The 27,775-nt window shown below is 46.3% G+C and overlaps 2 protein-coding genes across 13 annotated transcripts in view; one reads left to right on the top strand and one right to left on the bottom strand.

Moving 5' to 3' along the window:
- Kmt2c (lysine methyltransferase 2C) overlaps nt 1-7,143 on the bottom strand; it is a 247,142-nt gene extending 239,999 nt beyond the window's left edge. For all 12 annotated transcript variants that reach the window (XM_036181141.1, XM_036181134.1, XM_036181142.1 and 9 more), the window contains exon 1: nt 6,717-7,143. In XM_036181141.1, coding sequence (XP_036037034.1) covers nt 6,717-6,877 — 161 coding nt within the window. In that variant the 5' untranslated portion in view covers nt 6,878-7,143. The remainder of the gene's footprint in view (nt 1-6,716) is intronic.
- Nucleotides 7,144-21,996: 14,853 nt separating this feature from the next.
- On the top strand, nt 21,997-23,685 carry Cct8l2 (chaperonin containing TCP1 subunit 8 like 2). The gene has a single exon (XM_036180521.1). It carries the CDS (start codon nt 21,997-21,999, stop codon nt 23,683-23,685), a length of 1,689 nt encoding a protein of 562 aa, XP_036036414.1.
- The last annotated feature ends 4,090 nt before the right edge of the window (nt 23,686-27,775 follow it).

Below are 27,775 nucleotides of genomic sequence, written 5' to 3' on the forward strand. Positions count from 1 at the left end.
CCCAAGTCCCACATGGGGGAAGGAGAGAACCAATTCCTGTAAGCTGTGTTCTGGTGTGTGTGTATCTCTACACACAAATATATACATACAAATTAATTTAATGTTAACCCACAAGGAAAAAAAGTCTTAATAAAAAGTAAACAGAGTAGCTGAAGAGTTGGCTCAGCAATTAAGAACACTTGTTGCTCTGCAGAGGAACAGAGTTTGGTTGCCAGCATCAACATGGTGGCTCACAACAATCTATTAACTCCAGTTCAAGGGGTCTGATGCCTTCTTTTGACCTCCTCATGCACAGGCATGCACATGGTACAGACATACATGCATCCAAAACACTCATCCACATAAAATAAAAAATAAGCCTAAAAAATGTTTAACTACTACAAAAGTAAACAGAAAGCCTAAGTCATCTCAAACTGTGTTTTATATAGCTCCTGCTATCATCCAGCAGCAGAAGCAACGTGAAACATCGTTTACATGAAGCCTTTTCTAACATATGAAAGGGGAAAAGAGCTGTGTCATTCATTCCTGTTTCTCTAAAGTTGTGCTCTGAAGTCTCTCATATTCTGCAAGAGGTCAAAACTTCCAATTCTAGGCTATAGAGATGGCTCATTGACAGAACATGCTTCTCTTGCAGAGTTCGATACCCACACCCATAATGGCAGATCACAACTGCCTGTAACTCTAGATCCAAGGAATCCAGTGCAGCCTTCTGGCCTCTGAATGCACCAGGTACTCACATAATACATATACATACGTGTAAGCACTCATACAAATACAAAATAAAAAGTAGTTCATGCTTTTAATCAGAAGGCAGAAGTAGTCAGATCTCAGTGAGTTCAAGGCAAGCTTGGTCTATACAGTGAGTTTCAGGCCAGCCAGGACTACACAGTGAAATCCTGGTTCAAAAGATTAATTAATTTAAAGTAAAAATAAATCTGAAAAATAACTTCAGGTTCTAAATTCAAGACTGTTGTTTCTACTAACTATTTCATAACCACAGGCACACATCAGTATGCAAGGCCATTATAAAAAAGAAATCATGCCCATTTTACAGGATAATTTTTACAACTTGTCTTACCAATAAGTTCTGAAAATAGTTCCTGGGTATAAACATGATAAAGAAAATTTTATGCTATAACCAACAGATAAAACCAACACAGTAAAACATTTAGGGGCCAATTATATGACTTGGTGGTTAAATGCACTTGCCATCCAGCCTCGAACCCACATAGTAGAAAAGAGCCTACTCCCACAAGTTATCCTCTGACCTTCATGCACATACCGAGGCATGCATGAGTCCATACACATACACATGAGTGCACACACATATAAATAAATGTAAAAGTAAAAAAAAAAAAATTAATAGGGAAACAAATTAGAAAGTTTATTCTGTAGCATCAACATTTTGCCTAAGAACGTCAAGCCGGGTGATAGAGACACACGTCTTTAATCTCAGCACTTGGGAGGCAGAGGCAGGTGGATCTCTTTGAGTTCAAGGCCAGCCTAGTCTACATACAGAGTGAGTTCAAGCACAGGCTCCAAAGCTACACAGAGAAACCCTGTCTTGAAAAACAAAAAGGCAAAAAATTCTATCAAGGGTACCTCACATCTCTCCACCAGAGAAATGAAGGAACTTCGAGTGCTTTATTTTTTTAAAGGATGTTTATTTGTTTGTTTTAAGACAGGGTTTCACTGTGTAGCTCTGGTTGGCCTGGAAGTCTGTTATGTAGACCACACTGGTCTACAACTCAGAGAGATATACCCACCTCTGCCTCCCAAGTGCTAGGATCAAAGGTGTATACCATCATAACCAGCTAAAGATATTATGTGGCCGGACAGTGGTGGCGCACGCCTTTAATCCCAGCACTCAGGAGGCAGAGGCAGGCAGATCTTTGCAAGTTCGAGGCCAGCCTGGTCTATAGAGTCAGATCCAGGAACTGCACAAAGCTACACAGAGAAACCCTGTCTCGAAAAAAAAATATATATATATATGTCCCCAACATAGGTGTGGGAACCAAATCTGGGTGCTCTGGAAGAGCAGAAAGTACTCTTAACCACACAGCATTCTCTCCAACCCAATCTAGTGTTCTTTATAGCTAAAAACTGACCATATTTATTTTGGAGGTCAATGAAGTTCCATGAAAGTTCCTTAGTTATAAGCTTATATTGACTTAAATGATATAAGGGCTGGATAGCCACTATCTGATCGGAAAAACCTGTGGCCCAGAGAATAACCTGTAGTTTTGCAAAACAGAAAGCAGGTAAGGCAACAAACAGAGTCTTATACACAGTCCTGTAATCAATTTGTAACTCTGCAAACTGACTACAAATCTTACAAAGAATTAAGTGGGTAGCAAGAAAAATATAATAAATCATTTTAAGAATGAGAAATTAAACTATATAATACTTCTAAATTTGCATGAAAATTTATGTTTAACAACTTAACAAGCAATGTGAAATTATGAAACTAAAAACATCATAATCTCAAATATTAATTCCGAGGAATAAACCAACAGGACAACAGTAAAGTACAGCACAGGCAAGTTAAAACAACCTCCCCTCAAAGGAAAGAGTGACTGATAATCCCAGAATCATTTTCAATTAAGTTAAGACATTTTAGTGCCTGCTATGAACCAGAGATCAGTAGATACAGACAGACAGACAGACAGGATAGATAGATAGATTAGATTACATACTGTATGTGATATATCTTCCCATTTATCTGCTATCTTTAAAAGTATTAAGAATTGTTTGCTCAGCGTGGCTGTGCGTAGAAATTCAAATTCTAGGCCAGCCCAGGCTACTTATTGAGTTCAAGGTCTGCCTGGGATACATAATAGGCCTTATCTCAAAAAAATAAGAAAAGAGATCGAGGGAGGGAAGAAGGGAGGGAAGAAAAGCAAGAAAGAAAAGCAAAGAATTTCTATCATAAATATTACATACCTGCATTATTTCAAAAGACATAAATAGTGATGGGGAGGGGACTTTCTATTAAACTGTACATACAGTAGTGAAGAACAGTTACCTATCACTTATTTCAAGCTGGCAGGTATGAGAAATTGTTACAGACTCCTACAACAAAGTAACAACAGTTACCAGCTGCACTGCAATTTTTGCTGATCCCTTGTAAGACACCATCCATTGTTCCTGATTCTTCTGTAACAATAACACTCAAGTTTTCTCTCCAATAACAGTAATTGCCCTCTGAAAAGTGATTTAGGGCATAGAGCTGACACACAGTATCTCAGAAAACCTGTCCCTGCCACCTGCTGCTTCAACATTGCCTGTTCACCACTTGCCATCCCTGACATCTACTTTGATGACATAATATGGTAGAACACTTCCTGGCTTCCCGCTAAAGCTAGGTGTTAGTAGTTAACATTTAATACCAGAACTCCACAGCATATCTTACTCCATTTAATCCCAGCCAACCTAGTCTACATGGTGGTTTGCAGGCCCACAGTGAAACCCTTGTTTAAAAAAAAAAAAAAAAAAAATACTTCAGGAAAACTTTCATTTAACAGTGACAGAATTATAGACCTCTGGCATATACAATCCTCCAACAGGGGTGTTTTACCAGGATGCCACACTGGTGCCTCAGGTAAAGATATGAGCACTCAAAATAACTAAAATAGAGTCTTTATTGTTAGGGAGAAATTTCAGACAAATGTAAATTTCACTATGTGTTACACTTGACATCTGTACAACAGGAAATTCCCGTGTATATATCTACTTCTAAAATTCTGCCTCAAAAAGGGTCCTTCAGTTAAAAATATTTGCTTTTAGCCGAGCGGAGGTAGCACACGTCTTTACTCCCAGCACTTGTGGGGAGGCAGAGCCAGGCGGATATTTGTGAGTTCGAGGCCAGCCTGGTCTCAAAGTTCCAGGAAAGGCGCAAAGCTACACAGAGAAACCCTGTCTTGAAAAAAAAAAAATTGCTTTTAGGTAGTTAACATAATTTAAATATAATTTTAGTTAATGTGAAACCCATTAACTACATAGCCTATGCCTTATTAAATAAAACAAAAATTGAGCTAGCTAAAACTATAATACACTTGATTTATTTACCTAATTATTAAAAATTCAAACACAAAAAATTCAAACACAATAATTGGCAGGGCATGGTAATCTTTCAATTCCAATACAAATTCAAAATGCATTTTCTGTTATAATCAAACTAGTGTCAGAAGGCCTTATTTCTACCTTGGCTATAAGTTAGTGATCAACACTGATAATATTAAAACTTTTATTTCTTTTATATTTCATAAAGAATATTTAACTTTCAAGGGATATGGTGAGGCATGTATTTTATCCCAGGACTAGGGAGGCAGAGGCAGGCAGAGCTCTGTGAGTTCAAGGCCAGTCCAATCTAGATAGTAAGTGCCAGATCAGCCAGAGCTACATAGTGACCCTGTCTCAACCAACCAACCAACCAACCAAGGGTATTAACTTTCATTTCTTCAGTGCACTGTTTGCAATTCCACATTATTTACTTACTGAAAACCTTAATCACATTTGTTACACATCGGTTTCACTTTCAGGGTCTTCACTAACTACAGGGTCTTTTCCAAATGGATGCAGAGATACACAATCAAAAATCTCTTTACTTTCCATTTCACACATTAGTTTCCATTTACGTTTCAAAAACAATTAGAAATTCCACTCCCTTTAAAAGATACTAATTTTAAAAAAGTTAAAAGTTGGAAGCCAGTTACCACCACTTGTAAAGAATTATATTTGCTTTTCCCAAAAGAAAAAAATCCAAAACAGAACTGACTGACCTAAACATTTCCCAAAGTTTTGTTAGGCTATGCTGTCATTATTTAGTAAAACGTTTAACTTCTCAAAAGGCCACATTTTTCTTCATTAGTAATAGTACTAAGAATTAAAATAATAAAGTGGCAATAACCTACCTTCCAGTTCAGAGGAGTTTCACTAACACAACTGAATTGCACTAATACAACTAAGCTCATGTTAACAGGGAGGCACAATGTGTGTGCATGTGTGCATGGCCCAAACACTACAAAAATGAACGCTTGTATGTCTACTCTTTCTAAACGGTAGAATTTCAATACAAATATAAATATAGTAATCTCAAATTAATGTACGTATGATGTAAATATTTTTCTTTTTCCTTTTTCCAGACAGGGTTTGTCTGTGTAGCCCTGGCTATGATGGAACTGCTGTCCAGACCAGGCTGGCCTTGAACTCAGAGATCCACCTGCCTCTGCCTCTTGATTGCTGGGATTAAAGGCATGAGCTACCACAGACTTTCTTATGCGATATAAATGTTTTTCAAACAGCAAATGGAAAGGAACCGAATTAAAATTCTAACATGGTTTAAAGCCGTGGTGCTTTTTAAAACGGTGTGTGTTTTAAACCGACCAAGTCCAAAGTTACTTAAGACTCCACATACCTCCAAATTCCAGTCAAGGGAGACATAATGGTATTTTATGCAGGACCTCACCATACAATGTAACAGACAAACTCTTAACTTTGTCTCACAAAGAGCCTAATGTAATAATGTATACATCCTCTAAACAGTGTTGCTCTCAAGATTTCTCACAGCTAGGTAGCAACTAGCAGGCAATAAAATATGGAGGCGACCGAAGGCCCTGGAACATTTCGTAGTAGAAGGATAGCAAACCTCAGAAAGGTACACTGGGTCAAGTCCTTACTGGGTTCCCGAAGCCCAGGCGGCTATGCCTCAGTTCACACTACTATTTCTCCTGCACAGCAAATGGATGCACGTAAACCAAAGAAATAGCCTATCCATAAATGCGCTGGCTTCTTCCTTCAAGTCCCAGCGCACCCTCCCACCACCAACAGTTCAATGAGAATAGCATACAATGAAATGAGTAAGCAACACACGCCATTCTGCAACTTGGAGAGACGGTCACCAATCTTCCGCAGCACCCAGAAGAGCCACAATAGCTGAGCAACTAACTCACTGGCACTAAAACGGGTTCCCTAATTTTTCAGGCAAAAGTTGCCAAATAACCACTTGGTAAAGACAACACTTCTTGGCCAGTTCATCCACCGAGCACAGTCCTCACGTACTCGCAAAAACAATCGAAAGCCATTGCCTGCCCAAAGTTACTAGGCGAGCGACGATTAAAGCTGTCTTCTCCACGAAACAAAGTGCTCTGGGCCGTCAGCGCCGCGGAAGCCGGCCGCGTCCCCGAAACTCCGGCTCGCTCTCACCTGGGCCCGTGCGATCCCCAGCGCCGGCTGCGGAGCCGGGCCGTGCGGTTCGGGGCGGTGGGGGATGGGGAGGACAGGCTCGAATGGCTTCCTAATGTATCATTAAGGGGCAAAAGCACCGGTCTGGGAGCAAGAAAAGTTAAAGGAGCCGCGAGCTGACAAAGAGCGCCGGCCGCCGCACCGGGACCACCCGGCCGCGGCGGCGTTTGACAGCTCGGTCCCTGGCGCCCACAGCTTTGTGGCTCCGAGCGGCCGGGCCGGGCAGCGAGCTGGGCGTGCTCGGCGGGGCGTGTGCGGACGCCGGGCTAGGCCCTGGGGAAGCCGCCGGGCGGTTCTCCCAGAAGCGAGGCCGAACTCCAAAGTAAAGTGCGCGGCGCGGCCGGCGGGACCTGCGCGGGCGCCGCCGAACCGGGCCGCGCCTGGGCCGCCCCGCCCCCACCGGGCCGGGGGCCTGACAGCTCCGGGCCGCGCCGCCGCTGGCCGCCCGCCTGGCTCCCTCGCGCTCAACTTACTTCTTTCTGGCTCTCTGGAAAGGGGAAGCGCCATCTTTGCGAGGCCGGCCCCGAGGTCTTTTGTCTGCGGCTGCGGGGCTCGGGGCCGGGGCTCCGGGCTCCTCGGGGGGTGCTGGCGGCGGCTGCTGCTGCTCCGCGCTCCGGTCCTCCTCCGACGACATCCTAGTCACCAGGAAAGACACATGGATCCCGGTCCTCCTCCTGGGGGGCTCCTCCCGCCGCAGCGGCCGCAGCCGCCGCCGCTGCTGCTGCTCGAGTTGCTCCTCCCCGGCTCAGCCTCTCGCATTTCCCGCAGCCCCGGGAGCAGCAGCAGCAGCAGCAGCAGCAGCACCAGCAGCAGCAGCAGCACCAGCAGCAGCAGGTACCGGGAGAGGCGGCAACATGGAGCTAGCAGGACACGCACTCACACACATCGGCGCGGGCGCGCGCACTCGGCGCGCAGGGGCCGGCGGGGGGCGGCGGGCAGGCGGGCGGGGCGGGCGGGCGGGGGGCCGGCCGCGCGGGGCGGGGCGGGGCGCCGCGGCCAGGGCTGGGGACAGCGGGGCCGGGCCGGGCCGGAGGGCGGCGCCGAACGGGGCGGGGCGGGGCGCGACGCGAGGGGCGCGGGCCCGGGGGCGGCCGCAGGGGTCTCCGCCCGGCCCCTCCCCCAGGCCGCCCGCGGCGGGAGGAGAAAGGACCGCGGAGGGGGCGGCGGGGGGCGGCGGGGAGGGCGGCGGGGCGGCGACAGCCACCCCTCCCCCGCGCCGTCAGGCCCACGCCGCGGCGAAGTTTTGACAGCTGCTCCAGTTGTTGTGGTGGGTTCCGGGGTGGCGCGAGCGCCGGCCCCTCAGTCGCGCGCCGGCGATCGCTCCCTCTCTCTCTCTCTCACACACACACACACACACACGCACGCACACACGCTGCTCGCTCACGGCGTCCCCTAGGATGGCTAGTTCCCTCACGCTCGGGTCTCGCGCGCGGGCGATCGCTCCCTCCACACGGCTAGCTCGCGCCGGTCCCCGTGCACGCTCGCTCGCTCGTTCGCTGGCTCGCTGGCGCCTTGCTCCCTCCCTCACGCTCGGGTCTCGCCCGCTCGGGCTCTCTCCCTCACGCTAGCTTTCGGCTCCTCCATCCAGCCTGGCTCCCTCACGCTGGGTTCCCTCTCACTCGCGAACGCTCCCTGGCGCTCCCTGGCGCTCGCTCGCTCGCTCGCTCTCTCTCTCCCGGGGCACTAGAGGAGGAAGTTTTGCGGCTGTGCGTCCACCCCACGAACAACACACGCACACGGCCGTGGCGGTCGCGCGAGGCCCGCACCCGGGTCCCTCGGGGCGACCCGCACCACAGACCTCTCCAACTCGCCGCCGGCTCGCCCACACACAGGCGCCTCCCGCCCCCGCTCTCTCCCCACCCTCCCTGCAACCATCTTTCCCCCCCCCCAACACACACACACACACACCTCCCACCGCCCCGCCCCCCCCGCGCGCGCGCCGCTGCCACTCACGGGGCTTGCCCCGCGCATGCGCCGCGCGCAGCCTGGCCGCTGCCGCTGACCTCACCGCCCCTCCCCCGCCCGCTCTGACGCGGCGCTGGCTGCAACTCCGGCTCTGGGCGGGCGCTAAGCTGCGGACCGGGGTCTCCGGGATCAGGGTCGGGCCTGGCCGGGGTGGGGGAGTGGTGTAAACACTCCGGAGCGTGCACCCGCGTGCGGGGCGCGCACGTGCCTCCGCGAACCCCTGCGGGCGTGGGCCGCCCCGGGCCTGGCGGAGTCCCACGTCGGCTTCCCCGGTGCGGCGCGGCCATGGCGGGACGACGTTAGAGCTCAACTCCAGCTGTAGTTCGACGTCATGTTTTAAAGACTGTGAGCCCGGGAGGCTGCTTGACAAAAAGCCAAGCGAGCAGGTTGAGAGGGATAAAAGGTGGCCACACGGACAGACATTCACCAGCGTGTACGATGTGTGTGCTAAAGAGGGGTTTTTTATGTGTTTTTGGTTTTTTTTAATGGGAATACTGCTAAGCTGCCTCCCATCAAAAACACAAATGATACCTTAAAAAACGGGGCCAGAATTCGCCTAAACCGTGCCGGGTGTGGAAATCGCTAGGACGCCGGGCTACTCCGCGCTTGCTTCCTTCCTACTGTGGGTTGGCGTGTGGGAGTGGGGATAGTCGAGAAGGGAGAACAGATCTGTGGAGCATTGTGCAAGGCTTACGGTAGACTTGTGAGCACTGCTCGGAGCCCGGAATCCCGGCGCTCTTGGCGACCACTTCTTCCCATCCTCAACAACAGTTTCAATGGTTTCCTGCCGCCCAGTAGCCAGGTTGTTAACATTGGACTGGGCTTCCCTTCTGAATCAAACTTTGGTGGTCCAGATTATATTTCAGCTGGAAGCACAGTTTTTTGGTTTTGTTGTTGTTGTTTACAATGGCTGAAATAAGAAACTGAGTCGTTAAGTCATTTGAATGCCTTCAGGGTTTAATCTCTGCGGGCCTTTTCAGTCAAAGGCAGCTTGGAGAAGGGAAGCCACAAATTAAAAGAGAAATACACATTTCGCTTTAAATAAATACTTTTTGGAAATTGGAGTTTCTAGACAATTGGCTTTTTTAATTTATTTATTTATATTGTTGTGGTAATATATTGTTGAACTCAGGGCTTTCCACATACTAAGCAAGCACTCCACCACTAAGTTATAGCCCTAGACCTAAATTTTTTTTTTTTGGGGGGGGGGTCGAGACAGGGTTTTTCTGTAGCTTTGGAGCCTGTCCAGGCTGTAGCCTCTGTGGCCCAGGGTGGCCTCGAACTCACAGAGATCCACCTGCCTCTGCCTCCCGAGTGCTGTGATTACAGGTGTGCGCCACCGCCGCCACCACCCACCACCCACCACCCACCCCACCACCCACCACCCACCCCCACCCCCGGCATCTATTTTTCTTTTAAGATTTATTTATTTATGTGTATGTATGTATAAGTTTATGTGCACCATGTGTGTCCAGGTACCTGCAAAGACCAGAGGGTATCCAATCCCCTAGAACTGGAGTTACAGGCACTTGTGAGCTGCCATGTGAGTAGCAGAAATCTACTCCAGTAGTGCTCCTGTGGAGGTGGTGGCAAACGCCTTTAATCCCAGCACTGGAGGCAGAAATAGAGGCAGGCTACAGAGTGAGTTCCAGGACAGGCAGGACTTTTAACACAGAGAAACCCCATCTTGAAAAAAGAAAAGTATTCATCTAAAAAAATTAAAATGTTACGTTGTTGTTGTTGTTAAAATAGAAGAACAGGCATGGAGCGGGTTGGTAGCCCACACTGTAATCTCAGCACTAGGAGGGCAGAGTCAGGGTGATCACTATGAGTTCAAGGCTAGCATGGTCTACATAAAACAGCCAAGGCACACCTTTAATCCCAGCACTCGGGAGGCAGAGGCAGGCAGATCTTTGTGAGTTCGAGGCCAGCCTGGTCTCCAAAGCAAGTTCCGGAAAGACGCAAAGCTACACAGAGAAACCCTGTCTCAAAAAACAAACAAACAAACAAACAAAGAGCTGGGCGGTGGTGGCACACGCCTGTAATCCCAGCACTCGGGAGGCAGAGCCAGGTGGATCTCTGTGAGTTTGAGGCCAGGTCTACAGAGCGAGATCCAGGAAAGACACAAAGCTACACAGGGAAACCCTGTCTGGAAAAACAAAAAAAGAAAGAAAGGAGAGAGAGAGAGAAAGAAAGGAAAAGCCTGGCAGTGGTGGCACATGCTTTGCGTTTCAGCACTGGGAGGCAGAGGCAAGTAGATCTGTGAGTTTGAGGTATATTAAGTTACACAGACAAACTTTGTCTCCACGCCCAAAAAAATGATGATGATAGAAATATGAAATAGGAGTAAGATAATGCACAAATTAAAGCAAAGGAGCAGGTTGATAATAGATCTTAAAATTAAAAAGCAGATTGTCTGAGTGCTCCATGATGGTCTCGTTCCAGGTGCTAGTTCATCAGTCATGGTCACCTTGATGTTCATGAGACCCTCTTCCCATCACTGAATAAAAGCATCAAAACTCAAAAAAAATGTAAAATCAATCTCAAAACTAAATAGGCTTGATGGTATAAACCTACAACCCAGTACTTAGGAGGAAGCAGGAGAATAGGTAGTTCAAGGACATCTCTAGTTATGTAGTGGATAGCAAGCTAGCCTAGGCTACTTAAAACCTTATCTCAAAATAATAACACAGAGGCTGATAAGATGGCTCAGCAGTTAAGATCCTGTGCTGCTTTTGTAGATTTCAGTTCCATCCCCAGCACTCAGATAAGACAGATCACAACTACCTATAACTCCAGTTCTGAAGGAATCCAATACCTTTGGCCTCTGTGGCACTCACTCACATACACATACAAATCTTAAAAAGATAAGAGGTGGGGTGGATAGTTGACTCAAGGGTTAAAAGCATTTGCTACTCTTCCAGAGGACCCATGTTCAATCCAGCACCCACATGAAGGCTCACAGTTACAGGGGATCTGTCAGGCTCTTCTGGCCTCCGTGGACAGCAGGTACACACATGATACACAGACATAGATGCAGAAAAACACCATACATATACATTTTTTATTAAATCAATTTAAAAATACAAGATTCAGAAGTATAACCTTGTTTCTAGTTGCTGTCCTTGAATACACACTTCAAAATGGTGTCATTAAAAATAGCAAAAGTATCAACACCCAAAACATGGATGCTTTGTACAACTGAACATAGTTTCTATTGTTGAAAAACATGAAACTTCCTATGTTGTTTCTGGTGTGTAGTTTCTATTTTTACATGTGTTGCAACAAATATTACTTTGGGGGAAAGACAAAGCTTGGTTTTTTTCCCAAATATTAGTCCCCTGTGTTAAGACTAGAATACTCATTTCTTCTCTTCTATGGGCATCTCATGTACAAAGCTATAGATCATCATAGTTTTCTGTTTTGTTTTGAGACACAGCCTTGCCATATAGCCCAGGTAGAGTTCTAGAACTCCATGTTTCTGAGCTGCTCTTGAGTTCTTGATTCCTTGGCAGAATATATATAACAAGTTACTACTACTGGAGAGTTACAAGGAAGCAAAACAGCCCTGGAGCCGACTGTTGTAGAGATGTAGACCAGAACTCGAAGTCTGAGCAGCAATGCTTCCAGAAGGATGAAGGGTAAAAGGTGATGAAGATGAGGTACTGACTCAATCTTCATTCCTGTCGCTAGTGTAAGCATACGGGAAGTCAGGGTCTGTTTTTCATTTTTTGTTTGTTTGTTTTTAAGACAGTGTCTCAATATGTAGCCCCCCCCCCCATGACCTGTATTTCCTACGTAGACTAGGCCTAAATCAAACTCAGAGATCTTCCCACCATGCACATTATCAGTGTCTGTCTTAGGAGTACTAATAGCAGATTCATTAGCATAAAGTTGCCTTGAGCAAACAGGTCAAATATAACCCAGGATTCTGATAAAGGTGCTATGGTTTGAATGAGATGTCTCCCCAAAACTCATATTGAAGACTTGCTACCCACACAAATGTTCAGAGGTAAGGGCTTTGGCCAAGTGACCAGACTGGTGCTTTGGAGGACTCATACTTGGATGGCATTTTTGGAAGTGATGAAACTTAGTATGGGGGTGTTGGCTGGAGTAAGTAAGTCATTGGGAGTGCCCTTGAAAGTATTTTGACCCTCTCCTTTTCTTCGTTCCACCTGTCCTGTAATGTTCTTCCTCATCACAGGCCTACAACAAGGAAGCCAGCCAGCCATACACCGACACTTCCAAAACTGAGAGCCTAAATAAACCCCCCTCCCTGAAATTGTTCCCAAATATCTTTTTATTGTGACAAAAAGTGACTGACTCTGAAGTATTTGAGGAATTTACTCAGTACAATAAAGGTTTTCCTTATCAGTCATACAAAGTATACCTTTCTGTGACCAGAATGGCAAAAATGCAGAAGGCAGCTGTTTTCTCAACGTGAACCATCATAAAGACAAGAAGGAAGCTGGGTGTAGTGGCACCCATACAACTTTTCTGAATAATTAGGCCAGGTATGATGATGATGCATGCCTCTAATCCCAGCACTCACAAGGCAGAGACAGGAAGATCTCTGTGAATTTGAGGCCAGTTAGGGTTACATAAGACTCAAAAAAAAAAAAAAAAAAAGAATGTAAAATATGCACCATTTTAAAAATATAACAGGTACAAAATAACTACAGCAACCACCTCTAAAGAGCTGCACTACAAAGGTCTTTCATTTCTATACCATGTTCTTCTAAAATGCCACACTCTTTCAGGGCACAGCTAGTACTCTTAATCATACATAAGTAAATATGTACATATATATTTTATGTGTCGGAGTACTGGGGAAAGTACATTACTGGCAACACAGATAAAACATCTCAGGAAACAATGAGCAAGAGTGATTCTCCAAGAGTCTAGAACAGCGACTCCATCCAAATGTATAGTCCAGATTTGTTCTTTCCAGTCTTCGCTTTGCTAGTAGCAGCTATGACAAGATCCACAGGGCTCTCTCCAGGGCCACGATGACTGTCGTCCTGTTTTTCCATGAAAGCTGAGTCTCAAGTCCTTTGGGGTTGTTTATCCAGGGCTTGTTTTCTTTTCATTCAGTGCTGAGGACCAAATGAAGGACTTTGTGCATGTTAGGAAACTGTCCACCACTGACCTGCATCCCCAGCTCGGTTTGAAATTTTAAACAGTATTTCTTTGGGGATTGATATTTTTACTGGTTTGTTTGTTTGTTTTTTCAAGTCAGGGTTTCTCTGTGTAGCTTTGCGTCTGTCCTGGAACTCGCTCTGTAGACCAGACTGGCCTCAAACTCTCGGAGATCCGCCTCTGCCTCCAGTGCTGGGATTAAAGGTGTGCGCCACCACCTCCCGGGCTGTTTTTATTGTTAAAGCTGCACTTTGCTGGGCTTGTAGCTCAATGGTGGAACCTTTATGTAACACATACCAAGACTGTAGGTTCATTCTCATCACTAAGGAAAAATTACATTGTATGTATTACTTTGTATAAGATGTGTCAGTAATGTATACCATATCTCTGTGTTGGGAAACTTAAAGGAAGAAACAAGAAAATAAATACAACAATCATCTTCAAAACGGGATGGGCTGGAGATATGGAACGGTGGTTAAGAGCACTGGCTGTTCTTGCAGAATAGGGTTTGATCCAGCATCCATATGGCATTTCTCAATTGTTTTTAATTCTAGATCTATGAGATCTGACGCCTCTTTTGGCCTCTGAGGGCACTAAGCACACATGTGGTGCACAGACATACAAGTAGTCAAAAAATTTATCCTTTTTTTTTTTTTTTTGAGCTGAGGGGATTGAACTCAGGGCCTTGTGCTTGCTAGGCAAGTGCTCTACCACTGAGCTAAATCCCCAACCCAAAAATTTATCTTTGTGTGTGTGTGAGAGAGACATCTATCTCATCATGTAGCTGTGTTTGTCCTAGAACTTGCTATGAGACTAGGCTGACCTAGAACTCAGAAATCTGCCTGCTTTTGCCTCCCATAGCTGGAATTAAAGTTGTGTATCACTACATGATAAACCAGCCTGCCTCCATTTTAGGCTTAAAAGCCATCTTATAGTAAAGACAAACTATGCTCATTCCATTTATGATTAAATCTGTTCCTCAAGGATTGGACCATGCCCAACCTGTAACCTTAACTACAAATAGTTCTGTACTGACTGTTCCAGGAAACAGCAACCATGTCTTTGTTTCAAAAAGTTGTTAGGGTCTGGAGAGATGGCTCAGCGGTTAAGAGTACTGGCTGTTCTTCCAGAGGACCTGGGTTCAATTCCCAGCACCCACAAGGCAGTTTACAAGTTGTTAGAACCATCTTGCAGCCCTACCTTTGTTTCAAAAGGTTATTATGACGACCTGTTGTTATGACTGCCTTGTTAGGACCACCTTGCAATCATGTCTGTTTTATGAGGTTGTTATTCCTAACTCGTTATGCTTGAGTTCTGCCCCGCCTATTTTGCCAGCCAAATCTCTCATTTAGAAAGTCTCTGCCCTTGAGCTATAAAAACCCTGTCTTCCAGCCAGGTAGTGGTGGCACATGCCCTTAATCCCAGCATTCCAGAGTCAGAGGCAGGTTGTTTTCTGTGAGTTCGAGGCCAGCCTGGTCTACAGAGCAAGTTCCAGGACAGGCTCCAAAAGCTACACAGAGAAACCCTGTCTGGGGGGTGGGGTGGGGTGCGAGAGAGGGACAATGACAAAAAAACCTGTCTTCCTCTTTGCTGACCTCTTGAACTCCTCCTTAGATGGATGCGGCCTGTAGTCGAATAAAAAAGCTTGCTTTAAGCCAGGCAGTGGCAGCACACACCTTTAATCCCAGCACTCAGGAGTCAGAGGCAGGTGAATCTCTGTGAGTTCAAGGTCAGACTGGTCTACAGTATGAGTTCTAGGACAACCAGAGCTACACAGAGAACAAACAACAAAGCTTTACATCTGTTGTATATAAAACCATACTTCCAAGGTTTCTGAGATTTGCTGGATGGGTAGAAAACATCCCAGCAGACAGCTCTGACCAGAAGGTAACCTGGAAACATGCCAGCACGCGCCCTACAGTAGAAGTTCTCCAAGAACAAAGCATGGCCGTCACTGTTCTAGAAAAGGTCTCATTCTTTTCTCTCCCCGCTCCCTCTCACATATGTGTTCCTAGGTTTGTCTTCTTTTCAAACTCAGAAAACTGCTGTGTTAGTTACATCAGGTGCCACAACAAAGTACCTCAATCCGGTAGCTTAAAGCTGGTCCCTTCTAGTAGATGCTGAAGAAAACCTCCACCCTTTCTCCAATCTCTGCCTCCATCATCACACGGCCCTCCCTGGGCATCTCTCTGTCTTCATCTTCTCCTTTCCCTGAATCTGTATCTTCTTTTCTCATAGGAAACCAAGCTTTTTCGACTAAAGACCCCCAGCAATCTCGTATGTCTTCATCTTAGTGAAAAGCATATGTAAAGCATTTTATTTCCCCCAAAAAAGAGGGTCACGTCCATGACACACCATTCAGCCCAGTGTAACCACCAAGCAACACCCTTTTTACCAGATCAAAAAAAAAAAAAACATACTGTTAGGACGGCTGAGGGTATCAAAGTCCTGGGTTCAGACCTTGAATTAACCCTTTTCATATCTTTGCATACAATGCATACAATGTATATAGTTAGAAAATGTGCCGGGGCGGTGGTGGCGCACGCCTTTAATCCCAGCACTTGGGAGGCAGAGGCAGGTGGATCTCTTTGAGTTCGAGACCAGCCTGGGCTACCAAGTGAGTTCCAGTAAAAGGCGCAAAGCTACACAGAGAAACCCTGTCTCGAAAAAAACAAAAAAAAGAGAAAATGTATTATGCCAACAGACTAATAATACACAAACTTCAGTCACCAATGTCTTTGTTGCTATGTTTTTGAAATAGGGTCTCACATATCCCAGGCTTTCCTGAACTTACCATGTAGCCAAATGACCTTAAACTCTTAATCTTCCTACCTCCACCTCCTAAATTCTTAGCCCACAGGCCTGCATCATCACCACTCTGGGCCACATTGTAACACGAATAGGTCTTTTAATTAAAAAAAGAGGCCGGGCGGTGGTGGCACACGCCTTTAATCCCAGCACTCGGGAGGCAGAGCCAGGCGGATCTCTGTGAGTTCGAGGCCAGTCTGGGCTACCAAGTGAGTTCCAGGAAAGGTGCAAAGCTACACAGGGAAACCCTGTCTCAGAAAAGACCAAAAACAAAAACAAAAAACAAACAAAACCAGAGCCAGATATTGGGGCAAATGCTGAAAGATCAGAGAGACAAAGGAACAAAGTCACTGTCACATCTCACCTTGCCAACTCCACAAATCCTCTGACTAAACCCCTCTGAGCCCTCATCGGAAAGAGGTCCAGCCAAAAAGGGCTTCAACAGAAAAGCTCTAGTTCCTGTCTCCTCATGCTTTATATACCTTTCTCTGCCCAGCCATATCACTTCCTTCTTAGTACTAGGATTAAAGGCATGTTTGCTTCCCTAATAATGGTAGCAAAGGCATGAGATCTCAAGTATTCTGATTAAAGGTATGTGCCACCACTGCCTGGCTCTGTTTCTCTCCTAGACTGAGTTGAACTCAGGGTAGCTTTGAACTCACAGAGCTCCAGATGATATAAAATAGGGGCTGGAGAGATGGCTAAATGTTGAAAGGCATGCCGGGCAGTGGTGGCGCACACCTGTAATCCCAGCACTCCGGAGGCAGAGGCAGGTGGAACTCTGTGAGTTCAAGGCCAGCATAGTCTACAGAGCTAGTCCAGGTCAGGCTCCAAAGCTACAGAGAAACCCTGTCTTGAAAAAGAAAAAAAAAAAAAAAGTTGAAAGGCACACTTGCTGTTCTACCAAAGGACCTGAGTCTCAGGACCTATGTCAGGCAAACCACAACCTTCTGTAATTCCAGCTCCAGGGCACTGATTGATACCTCTGGTCTCCCTGGGCACTTGTACACACATGCACATATCTGCATGAAAACATTCACACCTTAACATGATTTGCTTGTTTGGTTTTTTCCCTTTGTTTTGTTTTTTGAGACAGGGTTTCTCTGTGTAGTCTTGGTCATCCAAGACTTGCTCTGTAGACCAGGTTGGCCTGGGACTCAGAGATCCATCTGCCTCTGCCTCCCCAGTGCTGGAATTAAAGGCAAGCACCACTAATACACAATTTGAAATAACAAAAATAAATCTTAACAAAACAACAACTGCCGGGCGGTGGTGGCGCACGCCTGTAATCCCAGCACTCAGGAGGCAGAGGCAGGCAGATCTTTGTGAGTTCAAGGCCAGCCTGGTCTACCAAGCGAAATCCAGGAAAGGCGTAAAGCTACACAGAGAAACCCTGTTTCGAAAAACAAACAAACAAAACAAAAAGAAAGAAAGAAAGAAAGAAAGAAAGAAAGAAAGAAAGAAAGAAAGAAAGAAAGAAAACAACAACTAAATTCTTTGTAGACAAAAGCAAAGCTCACAGCCCCCTAGATTAGTATCTGGATTCCTTAGCCTGGTACATAATGTCCTAAGCAGCCCCTCTGCCTTGCAGCTGTTCAAGCAAGCTCTGTGCTCCTCTCCCCCTTGGTCTATGGCTTTTAGCTCCAGCCTGCTAAACTATTTCAGGGGGTGGGGTGGGGGGCTAGGGAGACAGGTTTCTCCTTGTCATCTTGTGGCCCTTTCCCGTTTCCCCAACCAATTCGTTTTACTTCTGCTGCTACTTAAGACAATGTTCATCCTTCACCTCTCTTGTCTCCGTGAAGATGGTCCCATTCCCTTTTGGATGGTGTAGAGCAAGGCTGCCCAGTCTGTGTCCTCTCTCAGCCCATTTTTGCCCAAGAAAATGTGTATCTCTGGCTAGCCTTGAACTCAATAGACAGACCAGAATGATGTAGTGATATATTGTATACCCTAATAAACTTGCCTGAGGATCAGAGGACAGAGCCAGCCACTAAATTAGACATAGAGGTCAGGCCGTGGTGGCACACACCCTTAACCCTATCACTAGGGAGGCAGAGATCCATTTGGATCTCCGTGAGTTCCAGCACTCAGGAGGCAGAGGCAGGCGATCTCTGTGATCAAGTTTGAAGGCAGCTAAGGCTACACAGAGAAACCCTGTCTCAAAAACAACAAAACAAAACAGTTCGGCAATGGTGATGAAAGCCTTTAATCCCAGCACTTGGAAGGAAGAACCAGGTGGATCTCTGTGAGTTGAGGCCAGCCTGGTCTACAGAGTGAGATCCAGGACATCTGCGAAACTACACAGAGAAACCCTGTCTTGAAAAACTAAAAACAAACAAACAAAAAACCACATAAATAATAAATAAATAAATAAATAAATAAATGTAAACAAAAATCACAAAGACAAACAAGCTAAGTGTGGCAGGGCTTGGTGATACCTGCCTATCATCCCAGTTAATGTAGGAGAATCAAGATTTTGAGGCTGTTCTGGTTTCCTTTTCTGTTGCTGGGATAAAACACTCTGACCAAAAGCAACTAGAGATGGAGAGGGTTTATTTCGCGTACACTTCCAGGTCACAGCCTATCACTGGGGGAAGTCAGAGCAGGGACTCAAGTGGGAACTGAAGCAGAACCCATAGAGGAAGGTTGTTTATTGACTCCCTCACTGCTTTCCTCTAGCCTCCACACCCACCAGTGGAGGGATGGTGTTGCCCATGCTCCCAGCAATCACCGATTAAAGACCACACCTCACAGACAATGCCACCGAAAAAAATCTGATCTAGGCAATTCTTCATTTGAGTCTCACTCTCCCCAGATGATGGTAGGTATATCGGGTTGACAATAAAAAACAAATACCGTAAGCCAGGCACAGTAGCATACACCTTGAATCCCAGCACTAGGGAGGCAGACGTAGTTGGATCTCTGTGGGTTCGAGGCCAGCCTAGTCTACATAGTGAGTTCCAGGACAGCCAGGACTGTGTAAAAAGACCCTGTCTCAAAACACAACAATAAAAACCCAACAACACAAAGAACCTGTCACAAAGGGGGAAATATGATGGTAACATCTGTGTGGGGATTCGAAATGACCTTCACTTCCTATGCAGTGGGCACTTCTGTTTTCTTTCTGTGTGTGTGTCAGTTCTTTGGTTGTTTTGGTTAAGACAGGTATTAAAATATAGCCCCGTACTCCGGAGAGGCAGGGACAACTCTATGGCCAACCTGTTCCAGTCTAGCCATAATCGCTAATGAGACCCTGTCTCTAAATAAATAAATAGTTAAAAAAAAAAAAAGAAAGAAAGACAGCCCAGGATGGCCCTGAACTTGCAATCCTCCTGCCTCACCCTTCTGAGTTGTTGGGATTACAAGTACGAGAAACCAAACCTAGTTTCTTTTTTTTTTTTCTTTTTTTAAAGATTTATTTATTATGTATACAGTGTTCTGCCTGCATGTGTGCTGGCACACCAGAGAGGGCACCAGATCTCATTACAGATGGTTGTGAGCCACCATGTGGTTGCTGGGAATTGAACTCAGGAACTCTGGAAGAACAGCCAATGCTCTTAACCTCTGAGCCACCTCTCCAGCCCCAAACCTGGTTTCTTTTCATTTTACTTTATTATTTATTTATTTTTTAAATTCTGTGTATTTGTGTGAGTCCATGTGGAGATATGTGCATGTGTCGTCTGCAGGTGCCCAAAGACCAAAGAATTACTGGGTCCTTTGGAACTGGAGTGTCAGGCAGTTGTTAGCCACCAGACGCCAGATGTGGGTTCTGAGAAGCCCCTCTCCAGGCCCCTGGGCTCTTTTAAATTTTTAGAATGATTTTAGTTTTACAGAACAATCCCACTTGTCTTTCTTCTCATATGATGACCTGCTCACTGAATTTCCTTCCACTCTGCTAGCTTCCCCTTCCCTTGCAGAGGCCCTTCGGTGACAGCATTAAGACTATGTCCACCATCCTCCCCGGGCACTGCGCCACATTCCATCACGATCCATGCTGCTGCAGGTTCCAGATTCTGTGTCTCTTAGGGACAATGGCCGGTAAACGTGAAAAATGGATGACATCGTTGTGACTTTCCCCCAACCTCAACGGACACATTTGTCTTCACACCAGGCACTCCCCCTTATACCTGTCAAAGGCTGGGTTCATTCCCTACAAATTTGTTTCCTCTTCAAGTTTCCAAGTCCCGCCTTTGTGTTTCAGCTGGCACCGGTCACAGTGGGCACTCAAGAGGTACTAGTTAGCCTATATAATAAACATCAGTACTCCGACAAAGCCAACAGGGATAAAGGACAGGGGAGGACAGAGGGAGGCTTCAGTTCTTTGAGGCCAGGAGCTTTTTATTCTTGTTGCTGTTTTGAGACAGGGTGTCTGGCTAGCCTGGAATTTACTATCTAGACCAGGCTAGCTTTGAACTCAGTACCATGGCTGGTTTTCTAAATTTTGTTTTGTTTTTGGAGTCAGAGTCTCACTATATAGTCTTAGCTTGCCTGGAACTCACTATGTAGACCAGGCTGGCTTCAAAAATGTAGAGAACTGCTTGTCTTTGCCTCTCAAAGGCTAGAATTAAAGGTGTGGGCCACCATGCCCAGCTTTTTTTTTTTTGGTTTTTCAAGACAGGGTTTCTCTGTAGCTTTGGAGGCTGTCCTGGAACTCGCTTTATAGACCAGGCTGGCCTCGAACTCACAGAGATCCACCTGCCTCAGCCTCCTGAGTGCTGGGATTACAGGCATATGCCACCACCACCAGGCCCATGCCCAGCTTAAAAAAAATTTTTTTTTTTTTAATATTCTGAATATCATGGTGTGGGTATATGCAAATGAACACAGGTGCTGGCAGTTGCCAGAGGCATTAGGTTCCCTAGAGCTTAAGATATAGGTAGTTGTGAGGTACGCAATGTGAGTGCTGGAGTTAGTTCAGGGTCTTCTGTAAAAGCGATGTATGCTGTAATCTGAATTTTGTTTTGTAAAACAGGGTAGTTGGCCTCCAATCAAAGTAATCCTCCTGCATTCCCCTCCCAAGTACAGGCTGTATAGGTGAGTAGCACCACACTCCATCCTGCCAGGTTTTTGTTTGTTGAGACAGGCTCTCATAACCTAGCCTTGACTAGCCTAGACCTCCCTATGTAGTTACCAGGCTGTCTAAACTGGTGACAATCTTCTCGGCCCTGCCTTCTGGGTACTATAATGAGGCTTTGTCAGATTAGGTTTGTATTGGGGCCTTTTGTTGGTGGTCTTTGTTTTTATTCCGTTTGCTTTTGGAGACCTTCTCACTTTATAGCCTAGGCTGGCATGGAATTTGTGACAATCCTGCCTCAGCCTCCCACCGCTGGGGTTACAGGGACAGTGCATGGGCAGCTGTGTTATGCTTCATCCTTACTTCTGGTTTTGGTTTTGGGTGCTATGTAGGATACCTCCAGCCTCAATTCCCTCTCAAAACCATCAAAGATAGCTGAGGAGGCTTCATTGGGGATTTCAACACTTCATTAGGGATTATTTGGTTTTGTCCCGCTCTCAGGGTATCCTCACTCCTGCTAACTGTCCCTCTATGACTTCATTCTTTGTCTCTGGTTCCATTTGCTCCTTTGTGACTTCATCAGAGGTGCAGTTTAGCTCATGTGGGTCAGAGGGCTCCCGAGCCCGGTTTGTTCAGACCCAGCTTTGGAGATGGGTCTGGAACTGGGCTCTCTGTACCTCATCCTTGGAAGCAAAGTGGAGATCCACTTCCGGTTGGCTTCTTCCTGGAGCAGGTGATGTGCCTTTGGCTTCTGGAGGAGCTTCAAAGAGGCCAAGGGTGTATCGACTGCCATTTCTAGAGTTCCTTTAATGGTTAGAGTCTAACCCATGGCTGTCTCCCCACCATCCCAGGCCAAGCAAAACAAAGTTCCATCAGCCTTAGAACTGCCCCAGAGACTGGCACCAAGCCTAGAGCAAAAACCGGAGTCTCTGGGAGAGGAACATTCATGTATTCTGAGGGCCACAGCTGCAGCTCAGACCCTAGCCAGTGTCATCCGGCCTTGTTATGGCCCCTGTGGCCGGCAGAAGTTCCTGGTGACTGCTAAGGGGCAAACAGTTTGTACCGGTCATGCCGCTGTCATCCTTAGGGCTCTGAAACTGGAGCACCCAGCTGCCCAGTTTGTCCGAGAAGTAGCCCAAACACAGGCAGAGAACACCGGGGATGGCACAGCCTTCGTAGTTCTCCTGACTGAAGCCTTGCTGGAGCAGGCCCAGCATCTTTTGTGGGCCGGCTTAGCTCGGACCCAGCTCCGGGAGGCCTTAGCCACGGCCACAGCAGAAGTACTGACAGCTCTGCCTTCCCTGGCCATCCGCTCTCTAGGGCCTTTGGAAGACCCATCCTGGGCACTCTATTCTGTGATGAACACCCACACCCTCTCCCACACAGAGTACATAACCAAGCTTGTGGCTCACGTGTGCTGGGTCAACAGGGAGCCGAACGGCAGCTTCAAGCCTGAGCGTATTGGCGTGTGCGTGCTGCAGGGGGGGACGCTGAATGATTCCCAAATTCTCCCAGGGTTAGCAATATCTGGGAAGCCCTGTGGACAAAAGACCGAGGTGCTAGCTAATGCCAGGGTGGCCCTGTTTATTTGCCCCTTTGGTCCTACGAATACATTTGCCCTGGCCACACCCTGTCTCTCCAGCTCTGAAGAACTACTAAGATTTCGGAAACAAAACGAACAAGTGGAAAACCAAATAGCTGAGCTGGCTGCAATGGACATTAATGTGGCAGTGGTGTGGGGGGAAGTTAATGAGAATTTGGTGCTTCAGGCTGACAGTTGTGGCATCATGGTGATTCAAGCCAAGTCCCGAAAAGAGATGGTCTACCTGAGTGAGACCCTGGGTACTCCTCTGCTCACGCGGCTGCTTCCTCCCCTGGAGGTGGGGAGGTGCCAGAAGGTTTACAGGCAGAAGTTTGGAGACAGTGTGGCAATGGTGTTTGAGTGGGAAGAGGAGAGGTCACCTTTCTTCACGGTGCTCCTTAGGGGACCTACCATCCAGGGACTTCGGGGTGCAGAGCAGGCTGTCTACTATGGCATTGATGCATTTTCTCAGTTGTGTCAAGATCCCAGAGTGCTACCAGGAGCTGGTGCCACAGAAATGGCTCTAGCAAAGATGCTGGCGGACAAAGGAAGCCGGCTGGCAGGCCCCGACGGGCTGGCCTTCCTAGCATTTGCCCAAGCCCTGAGCTCTCTGCCTAAAACCTTGGCAGAGAATGCAGGCTTAGCTGCCCAAAGTGTGATGGCAGAAATGAGCGGAATTCACCAAGTCGGGAACTTCCTCGCTGGAGTGGGAACAGACGGGATAATAAATGTAGCCCGCGAAGGGGTATGGGACATACTCAGGGCCAAAGCCCAAGGCCTACAAGCAGTCTCCGAGCTGGTGCAGCAGCTGGTGACTGTCGATGAGATCATAGTGGCCAAGAAGACTCCTGTCTACCAGCAGATTACAAGACCCACCTCGAAGACAAAGGGATCCTCACCCCTGAAAGAAAAATTTTTTGGAAAGTATGTATAGCAACATGCTAAATAGTAAAGATTGTCCAGATTGAATAGTAACTTCCAAATACTGGTGTTTTTCCTTATTTCTTTCCCTTGTGTCTGGGGCTTCTAAGGCCAATTGTTCGTTTGTTTTTGCTTTTTTCCAGACAGGGTTTCTCTCTGTAACAACCCTGGCTGCCTTGTAATTTGATTTGTAGACCAGCTTGGCCCCTAAATACTAAGGCGTGTGCCATTATACTCATTAGAGCCAGTTTCTAACCTTTGTTTGTTTGTTTTGTTTTGTTGTTGTTTTTGAGACAGGGTTTCTCCGTGTAGTTTTGATGCCTGTCCTGGATCTTGCTCTGTAGACCAGGCTGGCCTTGAACTCACAGAGATCTGCCTGCCTCTGCCTCCCAAGTGCTGGGATTACAGGTGTGCACCACTGCTGCCCATCTAGTTTCTAACCTTTTAAAAGATTTATTTTTGTGTGGGGAGGGGCGAGTGTTGATGTGTGGGTATGAGTATTTTCATGTGTGTGCAGGAGGAGTGTGTCAGATCCTCTGGAGCTGAAGTTACAGGCACTTGTGAGGGTCTAGATGGGTGCTGAGAAAGGAACCCAGGTCCTCTGGAAGAGTAGCAAGTGCTCTTAACCACTGAGCCATCTGTCTAGCACTTAAAGTCAGGGTGTAAACAACATAAAGATGGGTGTGGTGGTGCAGGTCTGTCTGTACTCCCAGCCTTAGGGAGGTGGATGCAGAAGGATGAGCAGTTCAAGGTGATGCACAGTGAATTTGAAGTCAGTGTGAGCCACAGAAGTAAGACCCTGTCTCAAAACACTAGGGGTGGAGACTTAGCTCAGGTGGCAGCATGCTTGCTTAACATGTACAAAATCCTAATCCCCAGCACCACTTACTGACATCTGGAATTCTAGCACTTGGGAGTCAGAGACCGGAAGAGCACAAGTTCAAGATCACCTTCCATTACTCAGTAAGTTTGAGGACAGATTCAGCTACATAAGACCTTGTCTCAGAGGAGAGGGAAGAATGGGGAGACAGAGATTCTTTTTAGGAACAGCTCCATTTCAAGTCTTAACTTTTATGTTTCCTGTTTCTCTCCATCACGCCTGTTTCTACAATAACAGCAGATGCAAAGATACAGTTCTAATAATTTCAAATAGAGTAGCTGAACTTTGGGGGTGGAAAGAAAAAAGTGCAGCCATCTTTTCAAAACTCTGAACCTTCCTTCTATGGTATTAACGTGTGGATTTCTGTCTAGACATCACTGAAACTCTCTAAAAGAACCAGTTCCAACTTAGAAGAGAGGCCAGAATCCTCCAATTATCTGAAAAAAAGGACAGTATCATTTTGAGACTACAAAAATGTTTTAAAAAACTGATGCAGGAAAATGAGACACAAGCAAGCAAATTTAAGTTGTATTTGTTTGTTTGGCTTTTGGCTCTTGAAAACAGGGTTTCTCTGTGTAGCCCTGGCTGTCCTGGATCTCACTTTGTAGACCAGGCTGGCCTCAAACTCACAGAGATCTGCCTGCCTCTGCCTCCCAAGCACTGGGATTAAAGGCATGTGCCACCATGCCTGTCCAGGCTACTTTTCTGTAGCCAAGGCTATAGAGAGACTCTGTCTCAAAACAAAACAAAAATTATTTATGTGACTATGTACCTCTGTGTGTGTACATATGTGTGCAGGTGCCCACAGAGGCCAGAAAAGAAGAGGGTGTCAGATTTCTTATGTGGGTGCTGGGAATTGAACCTAGGTCCTCTGGGAGAGCAGCAAGTGCTCTTAATCACTGAGCCATCTCTCCAGCTACCTGTTTTGTTTTTTGGTTTTTTAAAAATCTATTTTATGCGTATGAGTGTTTTGCCTACTTGTATGTACACTGTATGTGTGCCTGGTGCCCACACAGTTCAGAAGAGAGTACTGGGTCTCCTATAACTGGATTTACTGACTGTTGAGAAGTCCATGCCCATGCTCTGGGGTGTGACTTTCTTGTGTTAACTAGTTAACTAGGTCCTCAGATAAAACATAAGAAAAGCCCTTACACTTATATTCAAAGACTACATTAAATGTATGTAATTTAAACTTAGAAACCACGATGGAGAGATGACTCAGTGGTTGAGAGCACTGGCCGCTTTTGCAGAGGACCTGGGTTTCATTCCCAACACTCGTGACCCATAATCATCTGTAAACTCCAGTTCCAGGGGCCCCAACACCCTTGTCCGGCTAATGTGAGGACTTTTTTTTTTTTTTTTTTTTTTAAGAAATCCATTCCCTTACCCATCATTGTATTGCCAAGTCATAAGCATCTCTATCATGGACATTATCAGAGACACATTTCTGTGATCCGGGAGAAAAATCTATTTCAAAAGCATTCTTTGAAACCGTTTTTTTTTTTGGGGGGGGGGGGCAGGCCAGCCAAGACAGCTCATCAGGTAAAGGCATTTGCGCCAAGCCCGGCAACATGAATTTCATCCCTGGAATCAACAAAGAGGAAGGAGAGAATTGACTATCCAAAATGGTCCTCTGATTTCCACACGCAGGCCCTGGCACACATGGGAGCACACACACATTCCTTTACACGTGACCCCTCCCCAACACAAACACGCACATACAAATGAAAAAGAAAAACTTAGGACATGTGAAAGGAGAAGAAGATAAAAGTATCTGAGGTCATCCTTGGCTACCCGGCAAGTTGGAGGCCAGCTTGTGCTACATGAGACCCGATCTCAAACATTTTTTTAATTTAAATATTTCAGCCATGCCTAGTGGCATACAAGTTTAATTCCAGCACTAGAGAGATAGAAGCAGGCAGATGTCTGTGAAATGGTTTTTTGTTTGTTTGTTTTTGGGTTTGTTTTGTTTTCTAGAGGGTTTCTCTGTGTAGCATTGGAGCTTGTCCTGGAACTCACTCTGTAGACAAGGCTGGCCTTGAACTCACAGAGATCTGCCGGCCTCTGCCTCCTGGGTGCTGGGATTAAAGGTGTGCACCACCACCACCCGGCTTGATCTCTGAGTTTTAAAACCAACCTGGTCTACATAATAAGTTCTAGACCATCCAGGGCTACAGGGTGAGACCCTGTCTGAAAACAATAAAAATAAAGATAAATAAAATTTTAAATTATTGCTATTAGTTTTTAGTTTCAATACAAGTTTTTATTTTGTGGCCCAACTAGGCTTGAACTCACTATGTAGCACAGGCTAGCCTAACTAATCCACTTGCCTCAGTCTCTCTAGTGGTAGGAATTACAGACCTGAGCTACCACGCCCTAGCTAGGTATTTATTTCCTTGTCTTTCTTCTCTTCCTTTTTTTAAAAAATAGCTTTAAATATTGAAAATAGCTTTATCCCCATGCTTTTTTGTTTGTTTGTTTGTTTGTTTGTTTTCAAGACAGGGTTTCTCTGTGTAAGAGCCTTGGCTGTCTTGGAACTAGCTTTGTAGACCAGGCTGGCCTTGAACTCTCAGAGAACTGCCTGCCTCTGCCTCCTGAGTGCTGGGACTAAAGGTGTAAGCCACCAGGACCCGGCCATACAATATATTCTGATTATGGTTTCCCTTCCCCTGGCCTCCATTTTTTTTCAAGATAGGGTAAAGATGACTTCTGTCTGCCCTGAGAACCCATGGGATGGAAGGAGAGAACTAACTCCCACAGATTGTCCTTGAGCACCGTGTATTTGCTGAGGCACACATGTAAGTCCACATACACACTATAAAGAAATGTAGGGGTTGGGGATTTAGCTCAGTGGTAGAGTGCTTGCCTAGCAAGCACAAGGCCCTGGGTTTGGTCCTCAGCTCTGGGAAAGAAGAAAAAAAGAAAAAAAAAGCCATGATTATTTTGTAACAATAAAAAGATGGCTCCTCGTTTTAGTTATAATTCTAAGATTCCAAAGGGGTATTCTAGGCATATAGTACCACACAAGGCCATAAATCTTCAGGCATCCAGAGTCGGTGTAACAAACAGAACACAAATTTCCCCCAAGGGCAGATGATATCAAACAACAGCCAAGGTGGGGGCAAGTCAGGTAGCTGCAGACAGGGCTCAAGGAAGAAGGCCTGAGTGGAAGCCGCTTTGCAAGAAATGCTGGTATCTCAGTTCTGCCCCTTTTCACTCCCTG

The sequence above is a fragment of the Onychomys torridus genome, chromosome 3, assembly GCF_903995425.1.
Source record: "Onychomys torridus chromosome 3, mOncTor1.1, whole genome shotgun sequence".
Classification (NCBI taxonomy): Eukaryota; Metazoa; Chordata; class Mammalia; order Rodentia; family Cricetidae; genus Onychomys; species Onychomys torridus.